Source organism: Dendronephthya gigantea, unplaced genomic scaffold, assembly GCF_004324835.1.
Source record: "Dendronephthya gigantea isolate DGI-Jeju-01 unplaced genomic scaffold, DenGig_1.0 000007F, whole genome shotgun sequence".
Taxonomy (NCBI): domain Eukaryota; kingdom Metazoa; phylum Cnidaria; class Anthozoa; order Malacalcyonacea; family Nephtheidae; genus Dendronephthya; species Dendronephthya gigantea.
This window is the reverse complement of record NW_021163017.1, coordinates 3,418,408-3,441,796: the sequence shown is the minus strand read 5'-3', so window position 1 is coordinate 3,441,796 and position 23,389 is coordinate 3,418,408. Positions and strand designations below refer to the sequence as shown.

The 23,389-nt window shown below is 36.0% G+C and overlaps 4 protein-coding genes across 12 annotated transcripts; 2 read left to right on the top strand and 2 right to left on the bottom strand.

Moving 5' to 3' along the window:
- Positions 1 to 2,601: 2,601 nt before the first annotated feature.
- LOC114517078 (histone H1-delta-like) lies at positions 2,602 to 3,984 on the bottom strand. Its single transcript, XM_028536722.1, has one exon. It carries the CDS (start codon positions 3,928 to 3,930, stop codon positions 3,373 to 3,375), a length of 558 nt encoding a protein of 185 aa, XP_028392523.1. The 5' UTR covers positions 3,931 to 3,984; the 3' UTR covers positions 2,602 to 3,372.
- Positions 3,985 to 4,084: 100 nt separating this feature from the next.
- Positions 4,085 to 14,291, top strand: LOC114517049. 8 transcript variants are annotated; one of them, XR_003686356.1, is made up of 7 exons: positions 4,085 to 4,202; positions 7,064 to 7,220; positions 9,078 to 9,331; positions 11,818 to 12,743; positions 12,963 to 13,227; positions 13,352 to 13,427; positions 13,785 to 14,291. XR_003686356.1 is itself a non-coding variant. In XM_028536692.1 (5 exons), the coding sequence occupies exons 2-5, from the start codon at positions 11,985 to 11,987 to the stop codon at positions 13,401 to 13,403; spliced, it is 429 nt and encodes a 142-aa protein (XP_028392493.1). In that variant the 5' UTR covers positions 9,249 to 9,331; positions 11,818 to 11,984; the 3' UTR covers positions 13,404 to 14,267. The 8 variants fall into 8 exon arrangements, 1 of the variants encoding a protein (XP_028392493.1); XR_003686353.1 differs by having other exon boundaries at positions 13,720 to 14,291; XR_003686355.1 differs by having other exon boundaries at positions 12,645 to 12,743; positions 13,352 to 14,291.
- LOC114517048 lies at positions 6,314 to 16,456 on the bottom strand. Of its 2 annotated transcripts, XM_028536691.1 has the most exons (13): positions 16,008 to 16,096; positions 15,731 to 15,806; positions 15,413 to 15,471; positions 15,141 to 15,195; positions 14,936 to 14,980; positions 14,298 to 14,397; positions 10,805 to 10,884; positions 10,624 to 10,701; positions 9,201 to 9,302; positions 9,054 to 9,119; positions 7,986 to 8,056; positions 7,001 to 7,069; positions 6,314 to 6,631 (listed from the first exon to the last, which is right to left on the bottom strand). In XM_028536691.1, the coding sequence occupies exons 3-13, from the start codon at positions 15,469 to 15,471 to the stop codon at positions 6,571 to 6,573; spliced, it is 786 nt and encodes a 261-aa protein (XP_028392492.1). In that variant the 5' UTR covers positions 15,731 to 15,806; positions 16,008 to 16,096; the 3' UTR covers positions 6,314 to 6,570. The 2 variants fall into 2 exon arrangements, with proteins under 2 accessions (XP_028392492.1, XP_028392491.1); XM_028536690.1 differs by lacking the exon at positions 15,731 to 15,806 and having other exon boundaries at positions 6,316 to 6,631; positions 16,008 to 16,456.
- A 2,354-nt stretch (positions 16,457 to 18,810) lies between these two features.
- LOC114517091 lies at positions 18,811 to 23,342 on the top strand. Its single transcript, XM_028536735.1, has 3 exons — positions 18,811 to 19,125; positions 22,795 to 22,926; positions 23,086 to 23,342. Exons 1-3 carry the CDS (start codon positions 18,921 to 18,923, stop codon positions 23,190 to 23,192), a joined length of 444 nt encoding a protein of 147 aa, XP_028392536.1. The 5' UTR covers positions 18,811 to 18,920; the 3' UTR covers positions 23,193 to 23,342.
- The last annotated feature ends 47 nt before the right edge of the window (positions 23,343 to 23,389 follow it).

Genomic DNA, 23,389 nt, shown 5'->3' with positions numbered 1-23,389 from the left:
TATGTATATGTATGCTGGGATTATCGTTTTCATGACGTTTGAACGTTTTGGTGGGGAAACACTTTTTAATCAATTCATCATGCAGTGTTATTTACCTCTTCCACTTTGACCAACTTTTTCGATTTATAAGTTCCTGAAACAAATGAACAGTATATAGACTCCTTGATTGGGCAACATGTTACTTTCCTAGTTTGGTTTCCTTTGCATGGAGATATTAGAGTTTAACTCGATCATACAATGGTCAGAATTCCCAAGTAGGGCTAAAACACTTGGCTTCTCAAAGGAATGATGTATGTTGGCAAATACAAGGTCGAGTGTCTTCCCAGCTCTTAACTAGTTGTTTTAACTGACATTGCTTACTGATTATTCTCTTTTGAAAACCATTTCATGTTCGGTTGAAGTCCCCGGAGACGATTACGGCAATATTTTAAATTTCAGAAGTTAGGGTGTCATAGCAACAGCGAAAATAGTCGTATAGAATTTATCAATTGCTCATTCTATATAATTGTAGATAACATGGGAAAGTTCATCGGTTTTCCTCAATATCGATCGGGCATTTAGGCTCAAAATATTAGGCAAAAAAGGTTTTGTTTTAATGTTTCTAATCGTACGTATTTTAATCAAATTCGAAGCACTTCTTGTATTTGCAGGGCCACTTTTATTACCAAGCCGGTATACTCTTATCGGTCTTGTATTACAATTGCGAGGAGTCATTCTAACTGTGATTTTTCTCTCCTGGCATTTCGCGGGAAACTACGCTTTGAGTTCTAATAGTTATTGTTTTGTGCTTTTAAACACGGTATTTTGGTTTTGTTTTGGGATGAAATAAAGACTTTGCATTGTTAACTGATTGAGTTGAGTATTTTAAAATATAATTTGAAATTTGAAGGGAATAATTGGAAATTTGAAAGCGTAATTTCAAATGAATATTTAATTTAGTATTAGTGATTCCCTTGTGGGCCACCGTAAAGTGAAACTTGGCTGTTTTTAGTTTACTTTACCTTCCGTTATTTGTTGTGATTTTGGAGCCGTTGCGCTCGCACTGACTTCTCTATCCCCGAGCCAGCGCGGAGAGCCGTGCGAGGGTACTAACTCCGCCCGGATATTAGAAATTACCCCCGGGTATTGTGACAGAACATAGCGGAATCCAAAGTTGTTTTCACAGAGGAGAATATGTACAGAGAACTACTCTTTGTCTTTTCCTTTGAAAAACGAAGAAATTTTTATAAAACGAAATGTATAACCAATAGATTTTCCAGTATACAAATTTCTTACTTCGCTGAACAATCCGTGGATATATGAAATCGGGCCATCTACTTAGGGTTTGTAATCGGTCTCAGTTGACTAAGAAACGCTAATCTAGTTAATGACCATATATAATAAAAAACACCTTCCAATATGTTCTCTTTCAAAATTATTGCTAACGATAGGTAAGAGCTTACTTCCTGGCAAAACCGATGTGATATTTATTGCTAAATAAACCGAAGGTACAGTGTTTCATGCACAATTGATTGGCCTGTTACCACACCGTATGCATGAACTTTTTTACTTTGGTCTAACAAGGCCGGCTATCCGGTTATCCGGCTATCCGGTTATTCGTTACCCGTGTTTTCTACCATGCCGAAATACTTGGCGCAACAGATATCGCGGAAGCTCCATTTTTTAATTGATACGTTGACGATTGTTCCAAAGATGGCATATTGGTATCAATAGGAATGTTTGGCATTGGCGTTTCGGGTGAAGAGATCGAAGCATTTGAAACAGGTGTCTGCACAGGTTTCTTTGACGGCACAAAACCTCCAAATGATATCTATGCTCCAAATCCTTTCGCTGCCAAGGAACAAAGTTTTGACTTTTCCAATACAAGACCCCCACAACCAGGTGGATCCGTGTGTGTAGCGTTAGGGTTTCTGCTGTTCTTCCTCGTTACGATGACCACATCATAGCCTTTCAAGTGTAGCTTAGCTGCCTAGTTAATTTTATTAATAATGATGCGAATATCACAAAGTGAAAAAGGTTAAGAACAGGTGGTACAAGCAGGTAGCGCACTGCCGCTCACTGTTGGTCCGGTCGGGGATGGTTAGTACTTGCCTGGGTGACCATATGGTAATATACGTGTCCAGCCACCATGTCAATAGGGTTTCCGGTTTCCTCCCTCACCAAAATCAAAATTTAGGTGACAAGTGTTAACCTCGATAAATATATACTGAAAGGTTATTAACATAATAATTAATTTTGTTATATAGGTGCTGTGTATTTTAAATGTGTTTGGTTCACTCGTAGTCACATGCATGACTTTAAATAAATGCAATGTTTCCCGCCAGGGAAACAAGTGAAAAATTGTTGCAAATTGTCATAAAGTTTTTTGAAATGAAATTGTCGTGTAACATGTATGTTTTTGTTCCTATATAACAAAACACTTAATGTTTGCTACACCTCGGGAAATAGTGAGTTTGTTTCCCCTCGAGTTTCAATGTTTCCCCCGACTTCGTCTCGGGAAAACAAAACTCACTATTTCCCTCGGCAGCAACATTAATTGTATATTATATTGAGGTCTGGCTAGCTCAGGAAAAAAATTTGCTTCGTTTAAAATGGCGAGGGGTTGCTGCATGCATGTACTTCTATAGTTAGGCACCATATATCAAAATACTCAATTTAATCTCAGTGTTAATAGTCAAACTGAAACGGAGCCATTCTGCTCGCACTGATTATTTATTTACAATAAGTTAGCCATAATAGAAGCCATAGTTAATATAAAATTTTGTAGTTGTAATTCGAGAATACTGCAAATTTTCCGCCTTCGTTCGAGACGGCCCCACCTCCTTACGAGTTGTGTTGTATTCGAGACAAATATTTATTTGGTGTGTTGTATTCGAGACAAATATTTATTTGGTTTGAATGAAGCAATTAATAGGCGCCTGTTCTTCTAGTGGAAATGTTATAAACAACATTCAAATCGCCCCCCGATTACAGCCCGGCCGTTCTATAAAAGAATGAGATGTCTCCAGGCAACCATGCTGAGCTTGTAGCCTTGTATGCAAATTAACATTCAAATCGTAATTGTTATTGCCGACACTTGCTTTTTAACATTAAAATCGAGGAGACCTACTATATATAAATATCTACCTTACGGTTTCGGAATGAAATCAAACTTGTGATTACAAACAGCACCTCTAGTAGGCGAAGTTTGGTTTCACACGATAATTGGACAGAAACGAAATTACTACAACAGATTGAAACAATTGTGTGGGTAACGCGAGGGCAATTGAATGCTTAAGACTGGAGACACAAACCGAGATAAACGCTTAATTCTTTTTAAAATTTGGTGGCTCTAAAAAGAGCCGTTTTGTTTGACGTCTTTGAGGCGTTTGTTTATTTCTTAGCTTTAGTTGCCTTCTTTGCAGCTGGCTTCTTCACGCCTTTCTTTGGGCTTGGTTTCTTCCCCGACTTCTTGCTGGCTGATTTGGCGACCGGTTTCTTTGCCTTGGCTGGGCTCTTGGACTTCTTTGCCGGGGATTTCGCAGGCTTCTTCTTAGGTTTAGGCGACTTCTTGGTGGTCTTGGCTGTCTTTGCTGCTGGTTTCTTCGGCTTCGCAGTCTTGGCGGCAGGCTTCTTTGCAACGGGTTTCTTCGCTGGTTTTTTAGCGGGCTTCTTAGCCGCCGTCTTTACTGCTTCGCTAAGTTTAAATCGTGAACTGCTTTCTGCTGACAAAACAAATATTCCAGCTGCCACACCTTTCTTCAGTTGACCGTTCACCAACTTGGTAGCGTTGTCACCGACTTTATAATTCGTTATGATATACTTCGCGATAGCTTGCCGACTCGCTCCCTTTCGTTCTTTTAGTGCCAGGATCGATGCGATGATCATATCCTTATACGAAGGGTGAGCTGGTGGCGCAGACTTTGTCTTTTGGACAGGCTTTTCAGACATCTTCGACTCGAACTTTAATTCTTTCTGGACTCCTAAATACTCGACCACTTTCGATAAAAGATAAACAGTAGAATAACATTCGAAATTTCCGCGCTGTTTATATCCCTACCAGTCGGACGTCTGCGAAAGCACCACATACAAGATCAACATGGCGGCGAATATCTTCTATTTGTGCTTGTTTTGCCCTGTTTATGATCAATTTTTCCTCACTTATAAACTACGTATCTTCACCTATATTTGCGAAACCAAAGATCCGAACATGTAGACTTTAGGTATGTATTTAGAATTGCCATAATACGATTTTAAGGCAAGCCTTTTGACGTTTAGGATATATTTTTGCCATATAGCTTTGGAGATTTTTTTCTTTAAATGAGTTGTGGAACTTGTTGGGACCTTCCAATACTCTAAAAAAAGCTTTAAGTAATAGCTGAAGTTCTAATATTATATGCCAAGTGGTCTTGAGCTAAATTGGGCCTTTTTTCATGAAGAATTTTTAGTCTGAATTTGTTGAGAAAACACAGCGTAGAACCTGCCATAATTTGATCCGCGACAAGTTTTACTACAAAACCACTTAAAATACAAACGATTGTAATGAGTTATTCCAGCATTTGAGTGGAGAAACCTAAGTTTTTTATGCTAAATAATCGCAGTAAGAAAAAGAAAATATAAAGAAAGAACTGAAAACTGAAAAATTGTATTTGAATATTTACTGTAATTCGACCATTCAGCAATTCTGCTTATCCAATTATGGAGTCCTCCTATTTTATGTTCGGAGCTTTTAAGCATTGTTATCCCTCCAATGAGGCAAAATTGTTTCAGTGCCATGAAAAGGTAAAAAAATCCTAAAAGCAATCTTACATGTATCACTTGAAATTATGTACTTGGTTTGAAAATTATAGCAAGGGGTAATGCGCTGGCAGCTGCATGCATGTATTTCTAGTTATTCATAGTATAGACATTTTATTATAGCCAATCACTGCAGGGAAGTTTTGCTAATATATTTAAACAGGAATCTATACACATTTTACATTTTATATGTCCTTAGCATTCAGATTCAAGTGGGGTTTTCTAACTGAGTTTTAGAAGCTTAAACTTCCAAATAAGTCTTTAAAGCAGTCATACAATGGAACTACCATGTAAGTTATTGATTATTATGTTGTTAGATAAACTTCAGACTAATTGAATTATGAATTTTAACATTTAAATACCTAATTTTTAACTTCTTATAGCTAACTAATTCTAATTAGAACTATAATAATCTTGCAAAAGCTTATAGTTTTGTTTCTGTGTTACAAAAATAAAATTTCAATACTGCATTATGCAGCCCAAGTATCACCCCTAGTGAAATTTGCATTTCAATTATTTAAGTACTTGTGCATTGGTGAAAATGACATTCCCCCATGAAAATGGCGTTCCCCCACTATTTTGAAAAAGGGAACAGCATGCCCCTTGTGAGAATCACAAGTGTTATAAACAAGAATTATAAAAGTATAGAACTCAGAAAAACAGTTCAAAACACTGTTGTGATAATTATATTTTTGTTGGAACTTATGTAAGCAAATTCTTGTAAGTTGTAACTGCCATCTAATAGTTATAATTACGGGAGACAACTCAGACAAGTATTTATGAAGTCAGTAGAGTTGGTAGAAACAAGACGTGTTCAGTATATATTAACCACTGCACCCATATATAGGCCACGCACATTGGACCTTTAATTATAATGTAAGCATTCCCCCACTTCCAAAATTTGCAAAATATCACCACCCCTCACTATATTTCAAACCATTCATACACAATTTCCTCAGCTAGTACTATCTATCTAAGCTTACCTATATCATAAAATTACTCAAGTCTATATATTATTGAGATGGTACATACATTTAAAGCTAATGTTTCCATTATTTCGAATGGTAGCATAGTATTCATAAAGTGTAAACATTGGCTGTTCGGTTTTTGCTGCATTATGTCATAACGCAGGGAGTTTATGGACTTTGGTAGCAATTAAGTACAAATTCAACCTTCAAGCTTAATTTATATAAGTATGGCTAAAACATGGATTTGGACCAAATGATGTCTCTTTTAATTGGCATATGCATCTTTCTGGCATCTTCACCCGCTTATTCTGGACCCCTTATTACTCAGTCTAAAGACCTGTGCTGCAGCACATCATTTGGCAGCATTACTAATATTTGCTTATTAAATAATCCTGCCACCACATTTAATCCTGCCCCTGAAATCCATCCTTCCAAATCTAAACGTCATAAAATGCTTTCAACTTGGTTGCAACAATGCTTTCTTGGACTTGATTGAGAGGCCAGACTTTGACATTACTTACATGCATATACAGAATAAAACACCATCAAACAGTTAATTGAAGTGATCTTTAATACATATATATAACTATATGATGAAGATCTCTCTTGGAAACCAACAATTCCTTGTTGATTATTTCATGAACAATGATTGTGCCATATATGTGGCAGTTTAATAATAATTTATTCTTATTATTTTACAGTACATATTACAGTTTATTTATAGTTAGAAATAAAGTTATTAATCTGTAATTATTGGGACTTAATCCATTTCCTGTATGTAATCATTATCATTATATATTTATATGATTCAATTGGTTACTTATTGTCATATTGGAAGCCATGTCTTAACAGGAATATCTAATTGAATATCATCTCCTGGTAAACATCTATGAAATCAAAACAAAAATAAATTGTTATATATATATATAGACAGTTTTTTAGAAATTTCATCTTACCTTAATTAGCAACTACACAGAGAAGTTTAAACTAAATGCATATACACACAGATTTGTAGATCCAAATTAAAAGAAGTTTTAATGCTAAGAGCATGCAACATATTATAATTTATAACAAAGCCAATATGTTAAAATAAGGTCAGTAAACCTGTTATATTGGCAATATGGAAGAAAAGGGCACACAACCACTACCCCTAGCTAGGCCCTAACTGCAGGGCAGTAGAGGCAGCTGACCCAAGAGTGTGGGGTCCTTTTCAGGATTCAGGCCATAAATTAAGATATCAAATTAAACATAATTACTTTGTTGTCATGCTGCAGGAAATAGTTGGTAACAGTTGATTACTGTCTTGTTTTTCTTTTAAGATAGCACTACGAAAACAAGAGGATAAAACCATGTTCAAAAAGCCACACATACACCTATAGCATGCAGGACATCTGCCTATACAAAGCAAGATTATGCAATATAACAGCTATAAATGGAAACTAATAATTGACTTATGGTAGAAAAAGGGGGAAAAAGGTAAAGTAAAGGGAAACCAGTTTGCAGTAAAACTGATACCAGTCTACCAGGTAAACTAAGGGCCTAGAATTCTTTATCCTACAGGTGGGACCAGTTGTAGGAAAGCTGGATGGCGCTATCCACCGGAAAGTGATTTTTTCAGTTGCTCTGAAATTGGCTGTTGTTTGGTATGACTTTATTTAATGATTGTTAGCTCCAAATCTGTAGTTTTATTGCTTTTCAAGCAATTTTCCACAACTGTTGAAAAATCACACTATGCAAGTGGATAGCGCTATCCAGGCTTAGTACAATCAGCCCCTGGGAATGGATCAATTGTATTAAGCCTATATTGAATTTTGACTTATCCACCGTTTAACCTAAACGGGCTTGATACGACCGGTCCCCGGTTATATGAAAGCAGGATAGCGCTATCCACCGGATAGTGGTTTTATCAATCGCTTCAAAATCGCCCGTTTTCAGTTTGGTATTTATTAAATCTTTATTATTAAATCGTTATGATTAAATCTTAGTATTCTTAAATCGAGGATCCTCTTTAAAATCGTTGGTTCCAAAGCTGGAATTTCATTGTTTTTCAAACATTTTTAGAACGGTTGAAAAAATCATTATCCGGCTTTCGTACAACCGACCCCAGGCCCAGGTCCTCCGTAATTTTTTAATGATTGTGGACACTCTTTTGTGATTCAACAAACCTTAACTTCTTCGATTCAAATTTAAAACAATAATCTATTAATCCAATAAGAATCCAATGGTTATAAAATTTCTTACCTGATGTTGAACTGAAGATGCGAAATATCACTTTTTAACAGTTTCACTTCCTTTTTGTGAATCTCAATTTCCTGTAAAGGGAATGACTTTATATGGTGACGACAAATTTTACCTATTTGGCTATTATGGAATGGAAAGGCGGTGGGTGGAGGGTGGTAGGCTGCAGCTAATAATAAAGAGTTTGATGTGTAATATGGCCTTAGCAGCATTTTACTGGTTATAGGTGTTTTAAAAATACCGGTACATAAAAATTAGTAACGTTACTTTATTGCTTCGTAAGCCAGGCTGTTGTAAACATTCATGCAAATCTAAAAACTATAAAACTTTAACCTTAGACTCGGCCCGATGTTTTTTTCAGTTTTTAAAAATATTTTCTTTTTGCTGAGGCCTTTACCCTGTCATTTTTTCACCTAATAGAAATATTATCATTTCGTTTCAATATATGACCAAACATTTAGAGTTAAGTATTTCAGTTTAATAACTAAAAAAACCTTTTTAGCTGCAGGAAAATGTTGGCACATCACAAATTAGCTAGCTTGTCTCCAGGCGACTCCTATATATAGTTTAAGTATAGACGGGTTTGGGACCATCTACATTTTTGCCACAGGCTGTGAATATTTGTATTTTAAAAGAGAAATTACTGTTAAAACCCCGTTTAGGATGCAATTTTTTGCAACTTGCAATCTAAGGGCTACCGGGCAACTCGGGCTACCGTAGGTACAGCGAGTTGAAAAATGGGCTCGGTTTTTCCTTTTGCTTTGCGAGTTTACCAAAATCGAACGAATCAAAATCGTCCAAGGATCGTTTCTCGCGCGGGTGTCACGAACATGCCATAACACCAAAAATTAGGCGTTACAAGCTCAAGCGAGATAACTGTAGCCCGAGTGAACGCCTGAATGAGCCGGCGTCCTGTTCAACATTTAAATTTGGAAACTGGTGCTTAATAGTAATACACTCCATGCACGGATATTACTCTACCTACATTTTGATATCTCTCTAAAGTAGAACTGCATTGCAAGTTGCAAGAAAAATTGCATCGTGTAACAGACAGGGCTATTAGTTCCTGACCTTCTTCATTATCATATTTTGTAGAGCAACTTCTTTGATATCATCATTCATCGAAAGAATGGCTTCCTGGGAGAGTCGAAATATATTTACAACAATCAGCATCGTAAGACACGCTTGATGAAAAGCCCGAACCGAATAAAAACTCACATCGGTGAATGAATCTCGAACGTTGTTGTTAAGAAGTTCCTCCTTTGCAAGGCTTGTGGCCCGATCCTCGTTGATTGCAATTAACAACTCCTCTAGTTCGTTCTGGATAACAGAAGAATTATATATTTAAGGTAAAATTACCATTTGAGAAGACAACTAAAGTACAGTAATAAGTTCTTTGAAAGTTTGCATGGCGATAATATTAATTCTGTACGTGAATTTGGTTTTGCATAGCTTTCGGATCCGTACTATCATCAGTGCATCCAGGATTTGCAGATGATAGTCCGGGCTTACAGTTACGCATTCAAAGCTCAGCAAAACTAAATTCACGCGGTCAAACGTACAAAATTAAAGTACAGTACCATGCAACTTTTGCCAGGCATTGGACTTTAAAAACAGTGTCAATGACCTTTTCAAATTGGTTGTCTCACATGCGTTTTATTTACAAAGTTAGGACAAGCATGAAAATGGTTATTTGTATCCAACATTTCTGATGCATTGACAAATAAAAATGGTATAAAATGAATGCATTAGAAACCTCGATTAGCGTATAGATTATTTCTAGCCCGAACCTTCAAAGCATGCAAGGTTCAAACCTACATCGGTTCAAACTATACGTTTGAGTGAATTGAGTCAACCCAGGTTCGACCCAAGTTGGTTCTCGTAGTGCAAACATGCCTTTTGAATTAGTCAATGTAACTGAATCAGGTTTTCATAATTGAATCACTAGCGATACGAAGAGTGCCTAAGAAAAATAATAGTTTTAGTCCATTCAAAATTCTCATTATTTTTTTATATACCCTCTGGCTTTGAGATAGTTGCGATCAAATATGCATGTATTATCTCGCCATCTTTGAACCTCACAACGGTTGAAAATGACTATCCGGTGGATAGCGCTGTCAAGGGGTACAGCTTTCGTACAAACAGTGTCTGATCCAGAGCAAGTCGAGCAAATAAGCAAGGTTTGTTCACCCCCTGGGAATCATTGAAAACCCTGGGGTGTCAAATTAATTCCTAAAAACCTGGAAAATTGATTTTCTATATCGAAACTCAAACCCTTGTTCTTTTAGTTTAAATACGATTGAAAAACATTCTTAAAAGGCAGTCATGACATGTAATTCTTGAGTATATTGTGTCAACATTTTGTAAAATAGCTTCGGTAGGATCCGCGTAATATCGATCTTGTCACTAATGTTTGTCATCGGTTGTGGATCGAATAGTCCATAATAACTCCGAATAGTCGTGAGAAAGACGAAGTCCTGATATTTATAAGTTTCAAGGTGTACGAACCATGAATAAGGTAATCAAAATGTAGGACGTTAACTTTCTTCCATCAACTAATCATATTATGACGTCATAAAAAATCGGCAATCGATAATAACCGTCTGTTCTCTTTAATTTATCGATAATCCTAACGTCATACCTGATGCAATACACGAAGTCTTTCTCGCTGTCGTCTTAACTTTGCTATTGCCTGTATCTTTCCAGGATATTCTTTCTCCTACAAATGTATAATATTTGATTTAAAATGATGCCTTCATTTCAACGCTTGTGGATAAATTTAACAGTCGATCCCAATGATTCTGACCGTAGTAAAACTATACCTTATAGTTCAGTAACGTTTTAACTTCGTTATTTTTCGTTGACACAGCCACATCCAAACGTTCTGTTTGTTGTTGGAGTTCTAGTAAAGACATTATTATATTAAGACATTGGGAATTGAGAGAGGATATAGTTTTTGGGCAGAAAACTCTTAATTTCGGTAGCGAAATTTAGTACTAAAAATGTCAAAAAAAAACTGACATAGACCATGCTAATTAAGCTATATTTCCAACACTTTATATTATTTTATACCAAACTTTGGTAGTTTACCCAAGATGCTTGTATGCATGTTTACTTTGCCGCTTACGCAATTCAGGATATGTGCACACGAGTGTCGTTTTCGAGCGTTTTCAAAATCGTTTTTGTCTATTTTTTTGTTTAGACGCTCTGTCAACACGATCCAAAGAAAAATTTGCTCAATATGTTAAATTATCTTCAACTTCTATTGTAAATTGACGATGTTTGAGACCGTTTTGGAATGAAAACGAATGTGAAAACGTTACCGTGTGCACATAGCCTAAAAGACCTAAGGCTAAGGCCGTTTTACGCAGTGTAATTTTTCTTGCAATCTGTAATGCAATTCTAATTTTAATGGGAATTTTTGTGTTTTTGCACTCCCACGAATGTTTTCTTTCAAAAACCCCTCAGGCTCATTAAAAAGTAGAAATGCATCCTATAACAGGCACGGTTTTTGTTTTGTTTACGAAGTGATTTGTAGACTTGAGCCCGTTTACAACGGAACTTCAACCTTTGCATGAAATTGGTACCCGACCCAGTACCCACTTTTATCCATGTCCAGTACCAATACAAAGGCAGAGCATATAGATTAAATTTGGTATGAGTGCTCATTTTTGCCGTGTTGCGTGCCAATAACGTAAGTCTAGTGTGAGTGGGGCTTTGCCAGCCTTTGGTATTCATAAGAGGTGCTCGAGTCTCAGCAAACAAATTAAGTTGGACGATTTGTCCTTTTCAAATCGAAATATTCAGTCTCATATATTGACAAAAAATTGTTTAGATAACAGGCTAATAGAACTGATCGAGAATTTCATCGAACCAAGTTCAGAAACCAATGTGGTCATCGCCACTTTCACTACAGCCTGCATGTGCGTTTGTGTGGTACCTTGCAAAATGTAATGTCAAAGACAAAGACAGGTTAAATTTCAAGCTAGCATATCGTGCACAATGACCCAACAAGGTGAGCACGACACACAGCAGCTTATAATATCAGACAAAAGCATGAGGGAAAGGCTGCATTAATTGGCACCGACCAAGCAACTAATCAAAACTGGTTTGTTTGCTCGTGCATAGGCCTTTAGTTGTCTCAGGCTCGGTGCCAACTGTTAAATATTCTTTTTAAAAGATGTGGTGCCTCTTGAGGAAGCGTTTTCTTTTTATTCCTAATCTTGTAAATAATTTGTAGAGGATCGCGGGTGCTGGAGGTCAGATGGTAAGGATGCGGTCTGTGGTCCGGGTTTGGAAGTTTCATGGGAAGTTTTGGATAAAACATAGTAGGCAGCACATAATTTTCGTAACATTTGCGCACTTGTCATTGTGCTAATACTATAGTTTAATTTGTATACACCGCGAGAATTAGTGCAAGCAAGGTATATATATTTCATATAATATACTCGCTAATCCCGTTAAGCAAAGCTGATTTGCCTGAAGGTAGCGCTAAAATAAGGAACATGCATTGTTTGATTTCCCACTTTAATACGGAAATAGATTTTTTATCTCTTTTATCGATTTAGAAGAACTAACTTTTGTTGTGATATTCAACATTTGAATTTAGGTGAAGTAGCTATATAAACAACATCTAGTCTAAATATATTTCGATTGTTTAAGGTGATTATGACCAATTCCAAAAAAGACTGAAGACCTGTGTATCGATGTATATCGATACTGTATACTCTGAAACTTTATACATTACTCTGTACACCCAAGGTAAGAAAAAAGTGTGTGTTACATTTTATTAATATATAGATCTCGAACCGTCGTGAACATGCATGTCAGACATGCATTTAGTGAGTTACATTCTGACTCACATATATATGCCATCGAACATTCGAACTGCATATTCCGATTTAGGACGGTTCTATGTAACGCTTCTGCAGACGTTTTCTATATTTAAATGATTCACATCATTTCTTATAATCTTTTTAGTTCGGACAAAGTCAGTAAAGGGAATGGTGAAGTCATGGTCCCAGATGGTTAAACAATTGTTCGAAAAGCTGGACAGTATTCAACACACTTTGAACAACATTCTTAAAAAATCTTCGACACAATCTGCTCCTTTGTCATGGGATCACACTTTCACCCCTCCGAACAAAAAAAAACGAAATTGGATGACGAGAACAGTATGGAGCTCAACAAAATATCTCCGAAATCCTCAAGCAGTCAAAAAGCAAGATCATGCATGCATTGTTACGTATGTTGTATTTTCTGCCTTTGAACTGTAGTTCTCGTAAGAAAACTACTATTATAATATTGGATCAGATACAGACATACAGTGTCACATAAATACCTCAACTAATTCATTTATTATTTTGCAGGTGTCAACTATATAGTTCCATGCAAGACCTAAATTCTCCAATCCAAGTTTAAGATGACATAGATGATGAAAAATTTGTAAGAAACCACCACTTACAATGTGTTTACCTGGCTATACCGGATTCGCGTGGTCACGATATCAAAACTATTCCATGTCAGGGGTTTTACCCCTATAGTATGATAGCATGATTGCTTTAACATAACCTGCAAAATGAAAAAGTTCTGGTGATCACAGAAAACCCCTACCGTAAAACAACTAAATTCATGTCTTGACCACGTGAATCCGGTATATAGTGTAAACTAGAACGTTATCGTTTTTTTGGTTCATGGCCGTACTTTATTACCAAATTATTTACTGCATGGCTTGCAGATAAGAAAAGTTGTAAACCCAGCTAGTCTATAAAAGACATTTCTTTTAATGCATCGGAATACAAGCGGAATAAATCTGTTGACGGATGTTCCTGCGAAGTCAAAGAAGCCGAATTTATATGCAACACAGCTGCTTTCGATCCTGTTCACCAAGGAAGAGATTAGAAATGGATGTGTTGAACCAAGAGACGGGAAAGGGAAGGAAAAAGTCCCGAACCAGGAAAAAATAAATTTAATAAAAAGTAAGTTGAATTTTTCAATTATTACTAACTGTTGACAAATTATTGTATCGTTTTTAACACATCATTAATCGTAATGCATATTTACATCAAAGCAGTATACCTGAAAAAGGCAGCGTTAGAAGAGAATGATGCATGATAAGCAGGAAGATCATAAACAGCCAGTCACCGTGCGGTGTCAGATAGCGAACATAATGTTTTAATCATAGACATAGTGGATTTGATGTAAATCGGATATCAGATGAATTGTTAAAGGCCGGATTAAGGATACCACCTAACAGCTATTTTACTTATCTCTTTTTATACATATGCTTCAAATGTACAACAATAATTAATTTACCTTGAACTTCCTCGAGAATTTGTTCCTCATTTTTTCCATACTCCTCAGTATAAACATTATGCTGGTATTTATATTGTTTTTGTAAACTACCAATAGCACCCTAAAATGTGGTAATAATTATGATAGAAACAATGTCACGATTGTGTACAGCACTAATTAATCTAATATGTATACTAAAAGAGAGTTTATACTTTATAGTATAAGAACTAAGGAACTAACTCTCCTGATGAAAAGCAAGAGTAATTGTTTTGTCTATTTTTAGGAAGATGTAATGTTATGCCACATTTGATGTGAAGTTGTTTAAAGACATATTGCCATGTGACTTTTTGGTTTTAATTGGTATATATGCATCAAATAAAGGTGCTTTCAGAAAATTGCATGTGGGATCGTTCATGCTTTAGAGTTTCCTTTTTTTAACACAGAAAAATTGTCATACTACTTCTATCTCTAAACAATTAGGCTTGTCTCTAAATATATTACACTGTTAATTGAATTACCTATATATAACCTGAAGTGAAAACCTAAAATCTTACTCTTCCTAGCAATCTTTGGGACATTCATTGGTCTTGGCCCTGCATGGACCTGGCTATATAATTAAATATAAATATTATAAGCATTGAACTCCACAAGTTGCTTACCCGAAACCTTTCATATTGTTGCAACAGTGACTTTGCTTCTGAATGCTAAGAAAAGAACAAACTATATTAAAATTAACACCTTGATTTTTTTGACAGATTTTGCAATTTACATCCAATAATTCTAGAAATAATTATTCCAAACTGCTAGCTTTACAGTCCAACACTTCTATACAATCACACAACACCCTTTTTAAATTTAACTCACATTTTTTTCTTCTGACTCTGCAATTTCATCTTTGATTTTACTGTTTTCAGCCAGACTTTTTATGAAAAGGCTAAGGATTTATATATATGGTATAATAACATTCGTGAGTCAAATATATGTTTTGAAATATGAGTATATATAGAAGATGAAACAGATAAATTCTTGCACAAAAATCTTTGTCTCAAAAAAATTAGTGAATTTAAACTTTATACAGCCTTGGAATAACTGTAATTAAGTTAATCTATTAATATAATTAAGTGACAAAAAGATACAGCTTTTGGAAAATCTTCCTATATTCACACAGCGACAATTCTTTCATTTTTATCTGCATCTAAAACAAGTAAATCAAAATAAACAGATTACATAACCAGCAACACTATAAATGTACTGAAGAACTAACATTCGATCATCATGCAGGGTGGATCCAAGGCTGTTTCGTATTTAGGGGGAGGTGCAGACCTGTTATGGGTTAAAAGCACCAGCTGTCAGGGATATTAGAATGGTATATTTGTTTGAAAAATTAAAAATGAGATATTTAATAGAATATAGTTAGTTGGAGCCTCAGGAAAGACATACTGTGTAAAACTTACTCTAAAATACACTGGTAGTGCTTATTGTGCACAACCCCCACCCAAATTTACACCTGCACCCCTCACGTAAATCCATCTAAATGTGGGTAAAATTTAAATTCTGACATGAGTAACACTGCTTATCTATAAGAACACATGTATGTTATGATGAAAATGAAACAGAAACATCAACTGGAAAGTTTTGGTGAAAATTTGGATCCAGGCCCTATTGCAAATGGCTGGGGAATAATCAAGCACATCGTAGCATATTTCTGGTTAATGGTTTAAGGTATCATACCTTCAAAGCACTCAAAAGTTTGTGTTTCCTTCTTTCTTCCTCCACATTGATTGGTGGCACAGCGCTGCATTTTTTATTCCAACTATGTTGACATTTTGAACTACAAGCTGTTCGAATGGTCCCAACACTTAGAGGCCTACTTTCAAGCCCAGATTTACAAGATGGTGAACTGCTGGAGGCTCTTGATTGCCCACTACCTGCTGGTCTTCTTGTCCGTTGCCATGGGAGATAGTCTTGCTGCGATTGTATAGCGTTTTTCGCTGTGTTTACGGCATGATTTCGCCGAATTTCCTGGCTCAACTTGTCAGGGGTATTTTCCATTAATGCTCTTCTAGATACACGGGAAAGCCGCTAAAAATACCACAAAATCGTGCAGTGAAAGAACATAAACCAAAGAGAACAATAATGACATGGTTTCCACTTTCAATCTTTCATATCGGGCAAAGTCGTTATATAATCGGAAATAGCCGTATCTCGGACTTCCACTTAATGGCAATGGTTCTTCTGAAAACCACGTATATAGATTTGATTTTTCGTCATGTGGAATGTGGCATCATGGATAATAAAATCACTATCCATGATTAACTATCCATGATCCATCTTTTAACTATCCATGGTGGCACTATTGGGGGAAAGTTAGAGTTGATGTGCTATGTGTATTGTCACTAATGTGTGCTACACATTCATGCAGAAAAAACTTTTCCAAATCAGCGTGAAAATAAATATTTGAAAAATGGAAGCACCTCAAAGGCTCGGTTACCCAGCCTACCAGCATCACTGAGCTATATAATAATTCCTGGAGGACCGGTTCTTGACCAGAAAGTGAAGCAAAAAACATGGCGGATTTCGGCGTTTGCTGACGCCACTTGGTTCCTTTTGCTCATGGTAGATACCACTGACATACCGCGATACAAAGTGAGAAATTGAGTCCATCTCCCTCCTGGATTTTATGAAAATATTTTCAGCTTTCCGTATATATTTTTTTGTTTTTCATATAAAATGGATAAAAGTGTTTCTTTTTCCCTGTTCAACAAATGGAAAGGACACATAGCTTCGTGCTCTGCGTCTGACGTTGTGAATGGCTTAATTCACTTATCGGTAAGGTAAGGCTCTTATTTTATAACATCCAGGTAACTGAGGTAAGCCGTTTTCAACTTTTTTTACTGTAAACAATTTCGTTTTTGGCCTTTCGAGTTGGACTATAGTATAAACTGGGTACCAAAGCTTCTGAGACAGTAAATCCATCAAAACGTGTGGTACAAACAATAAATGCAATGTTATATACCCAAATTTTATCATTTTTTCTTAACTTGTGTGGGGAAAAAATTATATTCCTGGCAGTGTCAATCTTTTGAGTTTGGTCTATGTTGTTTTCATGATAGCAAACATCAATGCTAATAGGTAAACCATTCCCCCAGTGAGTCTACTATAGTCACTCTTCTATTGATCCCACCCAGCATAAATTAACATGATCTGATGGTGCTAATATACAAAATAATAAGATGCTGTAAACAGTGTAAATTAATTCCAACCTCTGATAGTGAGCTCTGTTAAAGCCTAGTTAATATATTATCTTGTTTACCTTGTCAAATCCAAAGTGAAATGATCAATTATCATGGCTTTTAATTTATTTTTTAGCTTCTTGCACCTTGGGAATAAATCTTGATCATATCTCCATTTTTATTTTTTAGGATGAAGTTCATGCATTTTATGACTGTGCATTGTTGTTCCTCATTTCCATGTTATCTGATTTTGTTGTTGGCTGGTGGTTATACCATTTGTCATATTTATTAATTAATGAAATAAATATAAACATGCATTGACTGAGCAGTGTGTCTTCAATCTGCAGCAACTTTTGCTGTGTATTTTCTGTGTATGGTATCAACCTCCAAGAGGACTATATTCATTAGGCTAATCAGTGGAGCCTATGGAAGGTTAAAGGTTTTTCTTTACTATGACCAGGGGTCCAGGGATGCAATTAGAGAATGCTGAAAACAGGTTTATTAGGGTACAAGTTGATGACTTGAATAAAAAGTATATTATGCAAATATGATTCTTGGTTGAAACTATATTCCTGCACTTAGTATTCGTCAGCTGCGCAGCATTTTGCCTGAGCTATGGCCTCTGTTTCTTTGGATTTTGGATTGTGCATAGATATGAAGTCTTGAAGACAGCATCACATACTGAATACTGTCAGATTACATACTTCCTGCGAAATTCATCAGTTTAGGGTTTAGAAAAGTCAAATTGTTGCCTATAAATTCCTAGTTGTCTTGCGAGGATAGTGCCAAAACATTCAAACATTTGTAAACTTTCATATTGGAATGTATAAATAACAAAAATATTATTACGAAAATAAAATAATAAACCTGTCAGTTCGTGTCAGTATTAAAATCTTTAGTTTGTCCACATTTTTCGATATTTAAATATATATTTGCTCCCGCACTGGCAAAAACAGCGTGTACGTATGACTTGTATTCATCTTAAAATAAAACTTTATTAGATGTCAGTGCGAAAAATATCAAAAAAACCAAAAAATATTTCAAAAACAAACAAGATTTCACGGCAAAAAAAATATAAAAACCAGGGGGGAGAATTGTTATTTACAAAAACCAGGGGGGAAAATACTGCTGTAGCGGGCTCATTATTGAGCCTGGTCAGTGGTAAATACCATGGCCAAAAGGAACCAAGTGGCGTCAGCAGAGCTTCTGCGGTTGCGCAGAAGGGCGAAGTCCGCCATGTTTTTTGCTTCACTTTTTGAGAAAAAAACATTAGGCGCCGGTCCTCCAGGAATTATTATATAGCTCAGTGACCAGCATTTAATTTTGGGAGCCATATTGGCAAAGTTTTTTCACAACAATTTGTTCATTTTTGAACGTTTAAACTGCAGTTTTGTCCACGAATAAACGTACAATGTCGGCCTCAAGATTCCTCTTTCGTAATGGTCTATTATCCAGAATCGCTCGTCGTACGTTTGCGACGGAGGTAGCCATATCAGGGGCCCCTAAATTCGAGCCTTACAGTCCAGTGGAAGTGGAAAGAAATGATATCGCAGAGAGTCTTCTTGAAAAGGCCAAGAAACCCTGGACTGAGCTTAGTAAAGATGATAAAATAGCAAGTAAGTCTTAACCTGTAAAATAGAGTTTTACAGTAGTTATTTTTTATTTAGAATGGTTAAGGCTTGGCCCTGGGGTTTAGATATTATTAAAACAATAACTAGAATATTAAGTATTTGGAATGATAAGTTCCAATATGACCAAGGAGCAGCGTGGCTGCGTCTTCAAACAACTTAGCATAAAATGTGGTATAACAACTGCCTAAATAGACAAAACACTTCACGAAGTTTCGACCTGAGGGCCTTTGTTAGTAACCGTCCTGACGAAGGCCCTCGAAATGTCGAGAAGTGTTTTGTCTATTTAGGCATTTGTTATACCACATTTGATGCTAAGTAATTTGGAATGATATTTCAAAAAAATACTAGTAAATAGATATGTAGAAGGCATCATGCAAAATCGTGCCCAATATATAGGTTGTGCGATACATATTTTCCACACTGACATCCCTCTGAATTCTGGTTGGCATATTTGGCCGATCAATTGTCATGTCAGCATGCCCAGAAATTTTGGATTTTTCAGTGCTATCTTAAAATTCTTTTTTGAAATTTGCTATCATTTTGTGGTGCTGTGGAATATGCCATGTGTCCTCTTTGTGCAAGCCCAGGTTGACAATCTTGGCAAGATCTTAACGATGCAAAACCATGGCAAGATCTTACAAAACCATAACAAGATCCTGCAAAACCATGGCAAGATCTTGCAAAACCATGGCAAGATCCTGCAAAACCATGGCAAGAACTTACAAAACCATGGCAAGATCCTGCAAAACCATGGCAAGATCCTGCAAAACCATGGCAAGATCCTGCAAAACCATGGCAAGATCTTGCAAAACCATGGCAAGATCTAGATTGATTAGGGAAAAAACAGATACACTCTGTTGCAGTAAAAAAACTTTATTAACGTTTAGTTAGATTAAGGGCATGCAAAAGCATTAAATCATAGTATTGCTTTGTTTCTGTTCTGTTTTATCATCTGTGGTGTTTATTACATCGCTTCAGGTTTCCTCCATTTTTCTTTCTCCATTTTTCTACCTATGTGAAGTATCCATGATGAGTTTTTTACCCTGTCCTCGCCAAACTTGATATTGCATGAGTACATCTAAATGTTAAAAAATATTTTCTTATAAGTTATAAAACATAGTATGCTGTATGCATATATTTTACCCTGTGTCTAAGGCCTTGCCATGAATTTAGGTAAATTTATTGGACATGCATTGATCAGCAGCATAATATAACTTCTTACCAAACAATTTATTGACTGTTTTGGCAACCAAATGTTGCTTGCTGGACTCTGTCACATAGGATTCTGTCCCGCATCTCAGTTTCAGCCTTCAGTGAAGATGTGGCTCAGCAATTTGATTGCGCACTTTGATGGCCTTGATATTCATCAAGTTAATACGGTTGTGCCACTAGAAGAATATTTGATCATTAAAATCATGATACAAGACCATAATAGATCATTTTTTTAATACTTTACATCTGCTTTATGCCCTATTTTGTTACAATCTGTTATTTTGTTATATTTTGTGATTTCAAGAAAAGTTCTCTAATAACTTGAGAATGCGTGAACATCGCGAATCTTCTTCGCTATGAAAATTTTTGTGAGTTTTCCGTAATTATGTAAACCTACCAATATTCATAATGGATCCAATGAGAAGAAGTGAGTCCTTGTCGGACTCAAATGTCTAAAATAATGAAGGCTTTTTTTGAGTGACAATCCCGTCCAGCCAACGCTAAACTACATCTTGCATTTATAGTCCTATAGTTTCACGATAATGAAAATGTTTTTTTACGAGATAGTGTGGTCCGTTTCCTTCACTGCCGCCGTTAAACCTGTACAATTTTAAATGTAACTAAAACTACAAAACAAAAGTTAAAACCAGTTTATGCTACCAGCATACAAATCCGCAGTAAAGGGTTAATTTTATCGTGTTTGTACTAAACGGCTAAACCACTTACCCGTTGTTACAAGTTATTCCTCCTCTTCTTTTCATACCAAAACTAATTCACTTCAGTGTAGAACCATCCGTATTTTACTTTTCTTTCGAATGGTACTTTATGTGCGTTGGTTTGTAAATCCGTGCTTCTTGCGCCTTTGCGCCAACGGTAGCAACGGCGTGAATATTCAAATTTCAAAATATGTGCCGCCGCAGGCGAGGTATGTTATCAATTTAACTAAAGCGTGCACGAATGCAATTGATACCAGTTGTGATTATTGACGTTCGTGGTACTTAGAATGTGATAATGAAATTAAACTGGCTCGCAAGAAACTTGCTCCATAAGATTTGTCCCATGCAAGATGATGGAAGAATCTTCCATCACCGTAAAATCTTTGCTTGATCACGGTAAAATCTTGACAAGATCACCATGAAATCTTGGAATGATCGCCGTGAAGTTTTGCCAAGATCATAAGGAAATCTTCGCAAGATCATGCTGGATTATTGGCAAGATCACGGGGATCATACCAAGATCTTAGCAAGATCATACCAAGATCTTAGCAATATCACACCAAGATTTTGTCAAGATCATACCAAGATCTTAGCAAGATCATACCAAAATCCATACCAAGATCTTGGCAAGAACTACCAAGATCTGAGCAAGAACACACCAAGATCTTGGCAAGATCATAGCAAGATCGTAGCAAGATCGTAGCAAGATCATAGCAAGATCATACCAAGATCATACCAAAATCTTAGCAAGATCATAGCAAGATCATACCAAGATCATACCAAGATCGTAGCAAGATCATAGCAAGATCTTAGCAAGATCATACCAAGATCTTAGCAAGATCATACCAAGATCATACCAAGATCTTAGCAAGATCATACCAAGATCATACCAAGATCTTAGCAAGATCATACCAAGATCTTAGCAAGATGATACTAAGATCTTAGCATGATCATACCAAGATCTTAGCAAAATCATACCAAGATCTTAGCAAGATCACACCAAGATCTTAGCAAGATCATACCAAGATCTTAGCAAGATGATACTAAGATCATGTGTAGCAAGATCTTAGCAAGATCATACCAAGATCATACCAAGATCATACCAAGATCTTAGCAAGATCATACCAAGATCTTAGCAAGATGATACTAAGATCTTAGCATGATCATACCAAGATCTTAGCAAAATCATACCAAGATCTTAGCAAGATCACACCAAGATCTTAGCAAGATCATACCAAGATCTTAGCAAGATGATACTAAGATCATGTGTAGCAAGATCTTAGCAAGATCATACCAAGATCTTAGCAAGATCATACCAAGATCTTAGCAAGATCATACCAAGATCTTAGCAAGATCATACCAAGATCTTAGCAAGATCATACCAAGATCTTAGCAAGATCACACTAAGATCAAATGTAGCAAGGCCATACCAAGATCTTGGCAAGATCATACCAAGATCTTCGCAAGATCTTAGCAAAATCAAGGGTTTAATGTTTATAAAAACAATAGTTTGTTTGCCTGAGAAAATTTTTGTTCTAATTACATATTATTTATTTTAATACAATATCTGGATATTCATATCAAAATCTTGCCAAGATTCCTACAGTGTCACTTAAAAATATTATGCAGTTTCTATGCCTGGTTAAGGAAATGATTTTTTGAATATGTGATTTTACCTCCTTTAGACTGTGTGAAATTATCATTAATTTATTTTGTTGTTTTGTAGTATACCGTGCTTCATTTCCTTATACAATTGAATCAATGGCACAACAAGAATCTCACACCAAAGAAATTGTTGGTGCTGTCTCTATATTATTGGCAATCTCCTTGACATTTTTCTTATTTTTAAGAAAATATGGTAGGTTATGTTTCCATGTTCCCGAGAAAGAACATTTTTCTTACATTTTCAATAACATCCAGACATTCAAATTGTCACAATGGATTACTGACACCTCAACCCCAGGCCAAAACCTTTGAAGAGCCACTTTGAAAATTTTGAGGTTTTTTCTTATTCAAGTTTCAGCAGAAGCTCCATCAACTATCAATGAAGAGTGGGAAAAAGCAACGGTAGAAAAACTCAAAAAGAACCGAGCCAATCCAATAACTGGTGTCTCCTCTCAGTGAACTGTTTCATATTTATTTGCAATAAAAATGCATGCAAGTATTGCTTATAGATAAAAAGATGTTCTGTATTTAGCATGTTTGACATTGAATATGCGTAGCAGCGTGGGTTAAATCTTTATCTGTTAAATGAATTAAATATTTCTTTTTTGATACAGTTTAGTTACATTTTTTTACATTTTGCGAAGCAAAAATGTGTT